Source organism: Lactuca virosa, chromosome 4, assembly GCF_052849685.1.
Source record: "Lactuca virosa cultivar CGN04683 chromosome 4, Lactuca_virosa_CGN04683_v6, whole genome shotgun sequence".
Taxonomy (NCBI): domain Eukaryota; kingdom Viridiplantae; phylum Streptophyta; class Magnoliopsida; order Asterales; family Asteraceae; genus Lactuca; species Lactuca virosa.
Genome location: NC_136429.1, coordinates 233,044,849 through 233,058,373, shown reverse-complemented (window position 1 = coordinate 233,058,373; position 13,525 = coordinate 233,044,849). Strand labels below are relative to the sequence as shown.

The window sequence follows — 13,525 nt, the reverse complement described above, 5'->3', positions numbered from 1 at the left end:
ACAAAAACGCTTATGAACTCACCAACTTTAATGTTGACACTTTTCAAAACTGCTTGTATTCTCAGGAATTCAGTGAAACAAGTATCACGAAAACGTTTTGGGGACAAGCGTCACTACATCATGATTTATGTATTCAAATTATTTGTATTTTCTTTTGAACAAACAACGTTTGTAAACTTTGTAAACTTGTAATCTCAATGTATGATGTTTGGGTTGCTATATTTCATTTGTATTCAGTTGTTATGATACTATACATGAAGTCATTTCATCCGCCCCCAGATGTTTTCGCCGTTTTGGTTTGGGGGTGTGACATTACAAGTTTGATATTATAGAAGTTCAAAATGTTTCTCGGGAGATACATGAGATATTTAAGAAGATGGTTTCCTCCTCGAAGGAGTCTATTGTTTTAAAGATTCAAGACTTGGTTGATTAGGTTACAAAGGAGGTCAAGAAGCTGGATAAATTTTGTCTTGGAATTCAGCAGAATGTTGATATTCTTCTTGGTGTTACACGAACATTGATCGAAGACATTCATGCTTTCAATAAGTATTATGCTTAAAGGTTAAAGTTGAAGAAGGAATCTAATGAGAATGTCTTCAGAAGCATTAATAATTCACTAACGGGCTTTCATGATAGATTATCGAAGTTTGATGTTCAGCCAACAACTTTAATTTTTGAGTAAAAAATTCTAATGTTTTCTTTTCAGTAAAGACTTGTTTTAAAACTCAGCTTCCTCCAATTCTCGATCTTGTTCTTCGATTGCCTAAAAATGATCCACACCTATTAATGCTCATGTCACAATGGGGAAATAATGGTGGTTCATCGAAGGATGGAGGCGAAGACAACGAAAAGGTTTACACCACATAAATCCCAACTCCAATTCCTGTGAAACATGTTTAGACGGCTTCGATAACAACGCTAACTCCAAATGTTGAAGTTGTTGTTTCAAATTTTAATCGAAGAAGGGGATGAATATAAACTAAGGAGATTCAGGTTCTTTGATTGTCAAACCTTTCGCAAACTCAAAATCGAAGGGAAAAGGAAAAAGGTGTTCATGTTGAGCCTACTGAAGAAGAAAAGAAGAAATTACAAGAACATGAAATACAGAAAATGAAGCAACTTAACAGTATAATGAGACCGAGAGCAAACGATCCATTTGGTCTTGGCAATGGGGGGGATCCAAGTAAAGTGTGGTGTTATGAAACTATCGAGACAGTAGTTTATGTAGAAGTTGATGCATTAGAAAAACAGCCAAAGAAAAGTCATGCCATCAAAGATTCAGATTTAATTTAGTTGGACTTCCCATTCAATCATACAATGTTCATATTTGCTCAGTTTAAGTTTGCTGAAAATTATCAAGATTCAAAGGAGTACAAAAGTATAAAGATAATATTTCATGCAGTTCTCGAAAAGAAAGAAAAAGAACTTTGGTCCTTAGTAAAAATCATTAAACTTGTATCAATAACTCCAGATGTCATTTTCGAAGGAGTAGTTCAAAACTATCGATACAAGGTGGTCAGGGCTAATTATACTCTTTGTGAGTTCACTATTGTTGACTTTCCGCTGATGAACTTGAATGATCTTATTACCGTTACGAAGATTATGGGAGACATGAATAATGATCAAGTTCAAGATAAAGCATCTTACATCATTAGATATAGTCTTATCAAAAGCTTCATAGACTGTTACTATGCTCATTTGTCATTAACAGACTTCGAGTTCACTACTGCCTTCAATAAAAAGCCAAAAGTTCCTATGTCAATTTTTGAAAGGTAATTTGAACGTTGATGACTATGAAGATGGTGAAATCCTTATGAAATCAAAGGGTGTAGTGTTTCAGGGAAAGAACATGAAAGGAGGCAAAAAGAAATACTTATTCCACATTGATGATAAAGAAATGTATTCTAATCAGAGTCTTTCTAGCATTCTTCTCCGGATCAGTAAATGTAATAAGAATTCTAATGAAGACAGATTGGAGATAAAGAAGATTATCGTTTGGAATATGGAAATAAGAAGAGTATTATTGATGGTGATAAAGACGCTACCTACAATTTGAAGATTCAATACTGATCACAAAGAGGGGGGGGGGGGGGGGGAAGGATTGTAGAGTCGAAGATGTTCTGATATATCAAAGTCTTAGGTAGTAGTCAAAGTGTTGTTTAGATTGTATGGATTAAAGGTCTACATGACTTCGATTATGTATGTATTTTATCAGGAATTTATATTGTATCTCTTTCAATGTCGACGTCCTGATATATATATATATATATATATATATATATATATATATATATATATATATATATATATATATATATATATATATATATATATATAGTATCTGTCGAGTACGCTATAAATAGTGTAGGGCTTAAGTCATTTGTAACTTTTGCAACTTTGTGCTTTCACTTTTATTCTCACAAATGTACTTTGCGCTCTCAAGATATTATGAGTTGAATCAAGATTATAATTACATCACCGTGTTCATATTAACTCTGATTACATATTCGATTGATTTCATAACACTTCATAACTAGGCCTGCTACTAATAAGACTAGTGAGGTTATTGTTGTTGCTGATACGTGAAACTAGGACCCGATAAAGGATCATGAAGCTATTTTTGGCGTAAACCATTTCGAAAACCATCCTCGCTTCCCCGATGGTTGTTGTCGTGATGATTTCAATGGGTGGAAGATTCCACGGTAAGCACAGTAGGAGAGGAAGCGGGTTTGTGAGGGTGTTGGTTCATGTTTGGCACATCCTTTGATCTTTAAGAATAAGCAAAGACATGCCTCTAGAAAGGACAGGAGAGGGATGTGATGTCGGATAAGGCTTGCGATGTACTCATATTTAGAGAAGAGATTATTGATCATGTAGGTAAAAATAATTTCTCGGGCACTATGTCATCAACATTGTCGAGAAAGCATGTGATAGATTTGATGCAAGTGCAATATGCAGTGATGCATGAACCATTAACGCTAATGCTACAAAGTTCCTAGTCAACTTGGTTGATCTTTGTGTCTTTGTTATCATAGAATAATAATTGCAAATTGATCCAAATGTGACAGGCCATTGTTTTTCATTTGAGTTTCATTTGAATAATAAGTTGCGAGAGGGTGCCATCTATTCAAAGCATCACAATGGAATCATTGTTCTTCCATTTGTGTTCATGATAGGTGGTATATGGATTGTGGTGTATCACACGATTTGTCCATATGATCAAGAATGTCAAATCCAGTGCAAAGAGCCTCAAAAGCACTCTCCAAACGTCGTAGTTGAGTTGTTCAAGGTATAGTAAAAGATGGACATGGGCTTTAATGTCGGTTATATCAAAGGGTTTTACAAAAGTGTGTAAGTCTTTGTCGTCTGCGTTGGCAATTTAGAAAGAAGAGGAGGGAAGAGAGTTGATAAGAGGAAAACGTCGGGAGGAGTAAGGTATTACAACAACTAGATTAAGGTTTTAGTGTGTGCTATTTTATATGATATTTATATCATTATAGAAAGAGCTTTTATAATACAAATACGCAAAAGGATGCATGGATGGTCTAACATAATCTGTAATTCTATACTAACACAATTATAACCAAAGAGATTTTATCTTAGTGGCATCTTGTGTTGGTGCAAAGTTGTCCTTCAATCAAATCTTTCAAGTGTCGTTGGAGACAAAGTAGTTTAAGAATAATGTATAAGTGCGTGTTTGCCTTTACAAAAAAAAAAATTAAGAATGTAATTTACTATTGTTGATAAAAATTAAAATATTTTGCTATAAATGTTTTTTCAATAAAATATGTTGTTCTTGAAATTAACTGAATAAAATAATACTCTTGTATTTACGTGATCATTATTTGGGCAATTTTAGTATATAAACCCTCTTAGTGTTGTACATAGAGCGTCATATTCAACATCATCCTCTCTTTCTATTTCCATCTCCTTTCCAAATTGAGCTTTTCCTTATCCATTAATACAATACTCTAGACAAAATGCCTGGAATCGCCATTGGTAGTTTGGGTGACTCCTTCAGTGGCAGCTCTATCAAAGCCTACATTGCGGAGTTCATCTCCACCTTGCTCTTCGTCTTCGCCGGAGTAGGTTCTGCCATCGCTTATGGTAAGTTCAGAACTCCCCATACCATTACTAACCGATCTGTTATGATATATCTCCATAACTCAATTCCTTTCTTTTTTTGTTAATTTGATACAGGCAAATTAACAGAAGATGCTGCCTTAGATCCAGCTGGTCTTGTAGCCATCGCTGTTTGCCATGGATTTGCTCTGTTTGTTGCCGTATCAATCGCTGCCAACATCTCCGGCGGCCACGTCAACCCAGCTGTCACCTTCGGTTTGGCCGTCGGCGGCCAGATCACCGTCCTTACCGGCGTGTTTTACTGGATCGCTCAACTTCTTGGCTCCACCGTCGCATGCTTCCTTCTCAGTTTCGTCACCGGAGGCCTGGTAAGCATTGTAGACTTTTCTTTACGATTTGTACTATACGTAAGCAAAATGAGCAGGTGAAACAACTTGGATAATATGAGGAGTATTATTTTTACTTTTTTGTTTGTTTTATAAACGATTAATTTATTACTATAATTTTATAACTATAAAAATAATATTAGTAGATTTTTATATAAAAAGATTTATAAAGTTACAAAAAATTATTATGTTATGTTAAGTGTTTCTTTTTCTTTTAAATAATACTTATATTCTTAATTTTTTTTCAGGCTGTTCCTACACATAGTGTTGGAAGCTTAGGAGCAATTCAAGGGGTGGTTTTTGAAATTGTTATCACATTTGCGTTGGTGTATACAGTGTACGCCACCGCATGTGACCCAAAGAAGGGGTCAGTAGGCACAATTGCCCCAATGGCAATTGGGTTCATCGTTGGCGCCAACATTTTGGCAGCAGGTCCGTTCTCTGGTGGATCAATGAACCCGGCCAGATCTTTTGGACCTGCTGTAGCCAGCTTTGACTTTTCTGGACACTGGGTCTACTGGGTCGGACCCCTCATTGGCGGTGGTTTGGCCGGAGCCATTTACCCAAATGTGTTCATCTCAGATGAACACATTCCCGTCTCCAACGACTATTAGATTTTCATCCGTAATCGGTTTTGTGTTGAATTAAGTTCCAAGGCTTTTTTAATTGTACAAATAAGTAGAAAAGCAATTTGTTTGTTTTTCTTTGTTCTTGTTTATTCATATTTATGAGATGCTCATAAGATTGTGTTTTTTCGTAATTGGGTAATGGAGCAAATGCATGATTGGTTAGTAAAAGGACCCACATGTTGTGTTTAATTTGGCATTATTGGTTTGTAAAAGGACCACATTATGTGTTTAGTTTGGTTTGGTAAGCTTTGGGCCCCTTTGGGTTGTTTTTTTCAATGAGTTAAGTAAAACAGAATATAGTGGGTGGTGGGCTATTTGATCAATAAATTCATGTCATGTGATTCCAATCCAATGTGGATATGTTCAAACTTCAAAGTTGTAGGATGTAATATATGGGACTTGAAGTTTAAATTTGTTATAGATACAAATTTATGAGAAATGGGTGAATTTATAATTTGGATTTATAGATCAAATCAGTTTTTTTTATTCATAAATAAGAGGGGGTATTATTCGTGATGAATGCAATGTTAAACTTTGACTCACCGTCTTATGAAATACTATGGTTGTAAAAAAAATCATGAAAACTTGATGACATATACATTTTGACAAAAAGTTATATAATTTGATCTTAATATCTTTCTAATTAAGAGCATTAAATTGGATGTGACATGTGCTAGGCGCCTACAGTGTCCTTGATATTTTAACATAGGGTGCCCTTTAATATATCCAACCTCACCTAGAGTGTAAGTTGAATAAAAATACTAAGTAAGGTAACATCACATATTGACATGGGTACCACTATCAATAATCCAACTCGATCCATGCCGATTAACAATCCCAAAAGAATTAAAAATTCTTCATTGGTAGTATTTCAAGCATTGCCGTTAACGCTATTACTTTCTTATGATTGTTCATTTAGTTATTGTAGATTAAGTATAAGACCCATGTATTACATGAGTTAATTATAAAAAATTAAATATAAACGTCTAAATATTTAAAAACTTTGGATTTATAAGAAAATAAGAAAAATAATGAATTATTAAAATTGTTTTTTTATCTTTTAAATTTAAATAAATAAACAAAATAAACTAATGAGCTTTAATTTAGGAATTTTGAAATAAGAATGTAAGTTCATTAATAAAATTGATATTCATTTATTACTATATTTATTGTAATTATTACATTAAATGTGAAATTTATTAAAGACAAAACTGCAAAATTAGTCTCTGTGGTATTTAAAAAACTTTGGATAGGGTCCAAAAAGTTTTTCACTTGCATGGAAAGTCCAAAATCAAGGTTTTTTTTTTGTGTTTTTGGTCCAAAAAACTTCAAAAGACGGTTATACCCTTTTACTTTCTTTATATATATATATATATATATATATATATATATATATATATATATATATATATATATATTAAATTTTCAAATACTATTTTAATTTAAAAATAAAAAGAAAATAAAATAAATCTCTCTCTCTCTCTCTCAAAACACCCACCCACCCCTCTACTCTCCATCATACCCCCTCTTTGACTCTGTTTCTATTTCTCTATTCTTCTTCTTTGTCCTTATGCATCTGCAAATAAGATTGAAGAAAAATATGGCTGCAAAATGACCCCGTTTCGATTTCCCCCAAATCCATATAGACTCATCGATGGTCCTCCATTCAAATACTTCTGGATCACCCGATTTTGCTTCCTTCCCCTCTGACCTTTCTCCTTCTATCTTCCAAATCCAGATGGGGTTTTTATATAACAACTAGAGTGTTTTTTTTTTGCTTCTGACTATCACTACCTCTATTGCCCCCCCCCCCCCCCCCCTCCCAAAAATACATCGACTATTAGGGCTCCTGTATCATCTTCCTCCCTCGTCTGTTAGACGTCGCAGGTAAGGAACGAACTAAACAATCGATCCTCTTGATTGATTGAACAGGAGAACAATAATAACGAGGTGGAGAATCAGACTTACATGGGTCGCAAGGGGTGACGAGGCTGGTTGGAGATGTGATTAACGGAAGCAGTGGCTAAAGACGATGGTGGTTCACAACAACGACGACGTGGTGGCAGGGGCTGCTCCGACGGCGTTTGTTGCTTTGTTTCCGATGAGCTCAACGAGAGGGAGGGCATGAAGAGGATGATGGTGGAAACCGCCGAAATAAGGTGGTAGAAGCGGGTGGAGTTGGGTGGTTCCCGACGGCACAACCCCAAGAACGATAGGGAGGCTGTGGTGGTGCTGTTTATAGGTGTTGTGTTTAATTAATCTAAGTAGTGGGGGATATAAGGTGGAGTTTGTGCTGAATGGGTTCAAAAGGTTTTTCATTTACCCAGTTGACTTTGACAAGGAGAGAGAGAGAGAGAGAGAGAGAGAGAGAGAGAGAGAGAGAGAGAGAGAGAGAGAGAGAGAGAGAGAGAGAGAGAGAGAGAGAGAGAGAGAGAGAGAGAGAGAGAGATTTTAGTTTTTTTATTTTAATTATTTAAATACCAAAATAAATAAAGAAAATAGAAAAAGAAATGAAAAGGTAAAATCGTCTTTTCAAATGTATCAAGGACCAAAAACCCAGAAAAACCTTGATTTTGGACCTTCCATGCAAGTTGGAAATTTTTTGGACTGCATCCAAAGGTTTTTGAAAACCACAATGACCAAATTTGCAGTTTTGTCTTTATTAAAATAGAAAACCCTATAAAATGACATGTGAAAAAATTAATTCAAAATAGTCACAATATTAACATTTGGCAAAAGTGAATGAGAGTATGACATGTGGTAAAAAAAAACCTTCATTTATTAAAATAGATTTCTTCACTTATTTTTTTTTTTTTTTGTCTTTTAATTATCAGCGTAATCGTATAATGTGAGCCTTTCTACCACAATGATAACATTATTAAGCTTGAAAATGGAATTAGTGAGATGCTTACCTCTAATAATTGGATTTTTTTACTGTCTTTCTATGACCACTAATATGACTGTGAAACGGAACAGTGATTTTCTTCTCATTACTTAATATAAAATACTACATTTAATGCCATATGCCATATGCCATATGGTGCAAAATATTACAATGATATCTTAAAAGATTCCAAAAAAAACAAGATAAACAATGAGCCCTAAACCATGTATAGCGTCTTCAAACTTGATATTTATGCCCACAATTTAAATAATGATACGTGTCTTATTATTATCCTAAAATATCTTTAAATTTAATTAATGAGCATTAAATATTACAAATGTCACTATTTAATTGGATAGATAATATGAAGGAACAAAAGTTAGGAGAATATTTAATTTCTCTTCGGTGATATGTAGTCAAATTATGTGATAGGCCCATTATATATTGATTTTTGAAATAGTTCAACAATATAAATATATATACCAATGTGATTAAAATAAAGAGAATATGTTCGATTCACATTGATTATTAAGTTATCTTTAAGTTTATTAATTTTCTAAATGATATTGAATCAATCTATTCTAGGCGATTAACCTGCATAAACACGGGCATCAAACTATTGATCTTACAAATATAAACATATTTTCAGGTCACATAACATATTTTCACACCACTGAAATATTTAATATCACAGAGCATATTTTCAGACCACCAGACATATTTATATACACTGGACAGACTATGACAAAAACATCTTAACTTCCTCTATAAAACTTCAAAAGTTTTATTGTTTTTTTATGTAGAGCTTTTCAAGCATATAAGATACACGATTTTTTGATATATGGGTCATTCCAGACTATTCGTTGAAGTTGGTCCAAAAAATATTTTTTTCAGACCACCGAACATTTTTTTTGTATACTAAACACCTTGCGACAAAAACGTCACAAATCTCTCCACAAAACTCCGAAAAGACTTACCGTTTTTTATGGGTAACTATACATCCAGATCTTTCCAAAAATATAACATAAATGGTTTTTCGATTCTTGATTATTCTAGACATGTTGTTGAAGTTGATCTAAAAATATTTTTTGACACCATCATACATTTTTTATACAATTGATATATCCTATGGAAAAACATGGTAACTCCCTCTACAAAGCTCGAAAACATTTTCCTTATTTTAATTGGAAAATACACATTCATAGCTTTCCATACATATAAAATACACGATTTTTGGACATTTGGATCGTTTCAGACTTTCCATTAAAGTTGGTCAAAAAAATATTTTTTTAGACCAGCGTATATATTTTTGAACACCGGACATCCTACAAAAAAAACGTCATAACTCCCTCCAAGAAACTCCAAGAGACTTATCATTTTTTTATAATGAAAACAACACATTCAGGGCTGTCCAAGCATATAATAAACATGATTTTTTGACTTCTGGATCATCCAAGACTTTATGTCGGAGATGGTCTAATTTTTTTTTCAGACTATCAGACATTTTTATACATTGGATTTCCTGTGGCAAAAACATCATAACTCCCTCTACAAAACTTCAAAATGTTTGTCGCTTTTTTCAATGGAAACTATACATCCATATTTTTCCTAGCAGATAACATATACAACTTTTTTAACTTCTAGATCCTTCCACACGTCACATTGAAGTTGGTCGAAAAATATTTTTTCATACCACTGAATATTTTTTATACACTTTATATCTTATGGAAAAAGAAAATCATAACTCCTTGTACAACATTCCACAAGACTAGCTGTGTTTTTAAATTGCAAAATAAACATCTAGAGTTTTCCATACATTTAAAATGCACGATTTTTATACTTTGGATTGTTCCAGACTTTTCGTTGAAGTTGGACCAATTTCTTTTTTCAGATCAGCGGATATTTTTTTGTACAGTGGACATCATATGAAAAAACATAACAATTCGCACTATAAATTTCAAAAAGGCTTCATGTTTTTTCATTGAAAATTACACATCGAAAGCTTTCCAAGAATACAAAATACATGATTTTTGGACTTTTGAATCATTCCAGATTTTTCATTGAATTTAGTCTAAAATTATATTTTTAGACTACCAAACAATTATTTGTACACTAGCTATTTTGTGGAAAAAACATCATAACTCACTTTACAAAACTCTAAAAGACTTTTTTCATTAGAAACTGCACAGTTAGAGTTTTCCAAGCATATCAAGTACATGAGTTTTGGACTTCTGGATCATTCCATAATTTTTTGCTGAAGTTGGTCCAAAAATATTTTTTTAGACTACCGAACATTTTTGTACACTGGATATCCCGGGGAAAACACGTAATAACTTCATCTACAAAACTCCAAATATAACACCTATTTCTCATAACTAATAATATTAGGGGGTGTAATATTTTTATAGTTTGAATAAAAGGTTAAGACAAGTAGTTTTACTTGAATGTATGAAAGGGTGAACGTAAAGTACTGTAGGTGTGAAGTTTTAAGGATGAATGAGGTATAACCTTTTGTTAATAACACTCCAAATTTTACAAATTTTTTTAAACTTTAAAATGTTATGGTTTAACAAAATCATTACGGGTATTAACCTACATTTAACAAAAATCGGTCCCACAAAAACATTTATGATTAAAATATTGGGTCTTACCATTAAGCATCATACAATCCATAACACAAAAATAAGAATTACATCAATATCATTTAAAAAAGGAACTTAACAAGCTCCACTTCATTCTCTATCTCTTAACTTTCATCCTCCATCTATCATCTTTTCCCCTTAATTGCAACTTAGGATACATGGCATTCACAAGAGATACGTACGTAAGAAAAAAAAGGACTCGTGAGCTACGTAGGTTTGCGACCCAAAACATTTATCACATTTTTATTAAAAACATTTCATCTTTGCAAAACATATTTCAAATAGACATTTTCCATAATTTGTTCCATATCAAAACATTTCATTAGTCATAACATAATTCAAAAGACATTTTTTTTTCACATTCCAATCCTTCTTTCATTAAGGGCTATTTTTGGTGTTAAACTGTTACCATTTTTATACTTGGGGTCTACGTCCAATAAAGGAACCACTCCCAAGTCTAGACCAAGGTGGAAAGAACAAATCAATCCACCAAAGCATCATTTCCATTAGGACATCTACTTTGCAATGGGGATGGTACCCCCCACCCCTAGTAGATTCCTCTAGTGCCTCTTATGAGATATCATGGCCCGGTCAGTTTTCATTATCTCATTAATGTCTTCCTTTTTACTTTCTTTAAGCTTTCACTTTCCACATTATCAATACTCATATCATCATTTATAATATCATAGGTTACTAGAAATATATACCTTGAAAATTCATATTTCACATATCAAACATTCATTTTTCCAAAACATTCTTTGTTAAAAAAAACGTTGCTTGCCTTGAAGGCATTCTTTCAAAACATCATTTCCAAAATCATTCAACACTTTTATTTCAAAATGTTTCGTATATCAAAGCATTAGTATTTCATTATCATAAAATCATTTTGCCATGTACCCTAAAATGGAAAAATGTCAACACGTACTCACCTCAATCACAAGAAGATTAGCTAGTCCTCTCGTAGTTCCTTTCCTTAGAGCAACACTCTCTATAACACCACTTATATAATAAATATGTAGGTGATAGTAAAAGAATGACCAACATACCCCTCATAGATTTTTAACATTTAGATATTCCTCATAAGCTTATTTACTTCTTATTAGATTATATATAAAATTTAAGGCCAATCGGATGTCATTTACTAGGTTTTACACGAAAAAAATACACTTAACAGACCATTTGACATGCCCGAGTCAAAAGTGCAGGTCACCATTTTGTGTAGAATTTTGCTAAAAGTTTTGTAACTTGTTCCCTAAACCTACAATTGCCACCAAACTTTACCAAGTGGTTATTAAGGACTAAATAAATGTTATCAACTTCTCAAATAGTCAATTAATCCATATCCTCATGATGACTTAATCATTAAGACCTTTACATGTCTCCAAAGTTATAAGAAAGCATAAAATGACATATAAACATCCTAGTTAGTAATTAATCTCTTAATGACCAATATTCTCATATAACATCATTCTAAATCACTTGTATGAGTCCTCACACATGGTTAGGAGGTGTTTTATCATCTTAAAACACTCCACTTAATCCATTAAGTGCTCATTAAACACATTTAGAACATAATGATCCTTAAGTGTTTAAAAGAAGGGTAAACCAGTCCATTTTGCAATTAAACATTCCATAATACACAAAACATGTTCCCAACTTGTTGAACACTCAATATGATGTTGTCAAGTGCATGAAACCAGAACTAATCTCATTTTAAACACCTAGTATAACTATGGAATCATCAATTCCATTTCATATTCCTAAATTTGCCTTTGGGTCAAAACAATCACTAGAGCTAGAACCTTACTAGCATCCTTTCATCTATGTGTTCCAATATCATCTCTAGAGTGTCAATTCATGTTCACGAATGTTAATCTGTTGGATTAATGTCTAAGTCCATAACTATATTTGGTATGTACTTGACCCGACCCGGCATGGTCCACTTGGATTGCACTTCACCGACACAATTTATATGGATAGTCTTTTGAGAATAGTATATTTATGATTTATATTAATATATTATAAGTTCTAATATATTAATATGGAATCATATTATTTAATTAGTATTGATCAAGAATTAATTTAGAATTAATTAAGTGATAAAAAAGAACTAATTAAATATGGACTCTTATATATATGGAATGGGCCAAGTTCATTTAGGTTGGGCTAAGCTTTCATGGATGGTCCATGGTGCTTTTAACCCATGGATCCTATGTAAATGAAAGGTCATGGGTATTAGGGTTTACATGGATGTAACCCTAATCCTCCATAATATATAAAGGGGTCCTTGGCTCACAAAATTGGTACAAGTGTGTGAAAATAAGAGTGGGCCGATTTTAGTGTGCATACATATTCTCTCAAGTTCTTCCAAGGTGTTTTGGTGATTTGTGATTCCATTTGAGGCTTCCACACTATTAGGGCTAAGCTCTTAAAGCTTGAAGACATCAAGCTACATCAAAAGGTATGTCATCTAACTAGAACTTTGTAATATAGGTGCTTCATAATATGCTAGTTAGGATGAAACCTTGGAATAGTTAATATTTGCATGTATAATAGAGAAAACATAGATCCAAGGTTTATAGGGTTGCATGCACACCATAGGAGTGTGAGAATGCTCAAAACCCAACAATGGTATCAGAGCCAGGTTGTTTTCTGTTATATTGATGCAAATGTTTTATTTTCAAGTTGGAAAAAAAAAGGAAAAAAAAAACATGACGTTTGTCAAATTTTAAGATAATTACTTGTTTTGTGAAAAAACGAATTATTTGTAAAATTTGAATCATTTGTTATATGAGTTGAATTAGGTCAAATTTAGTAAAAGATAAAATGATATGATTATTTTATTAGTTTTAAAAGTTTGATCTAAATGTTTTAAGGAGTTACATATTTTGTCATAAAATT

At 32.9% G+C, this 13,525-nt stretch overlaps 1 protein-coding gene and 1 long non-coding RNA gene across 2 annotated transcripts; one reads left to right on the top strand and one right to left on the bottom strand.

The window, feature by feature from the left end:
• Window positions 1-3,802: 3,802 nt before the first annotated feature.
• LOC145108072 (uncharacterized) lies at window positions 3,803-7,448 on the bottom strand. The gene is made up of 2 exons (XR_013708063.1): window positions 7,067-7,448; window positions 3,803-4,484 (listed from the first exon to the last, which is right to left on the bottom strand). It is a non-coding gene; the product is annotated as an uncharacterized LOC145108072 (long non-coding RNA).
• Window positions 3,976-5,287, top strand: LOC145108071 (aquaporin TIP2-1-like). Its single transcript, XM_079045061.1, has 3 exons — window positions 3,976-4,107; window positions 4,201-4,451; window positions 4,718-5,287. Exons 1-3 carry the CDS (start codon window positions 3,981-3,983, stop codon window positions 5,081-5,083), a joined length of 744 nt encoding a protein of 247 aa, XP_078901187.1. The 5' UTR covers window positions 3,976-3,980; the 3' UTR covers window positions 5,084-5,287.
• Window positions 7,449-13,525: the final 6,077 nt, after the last annotated feature.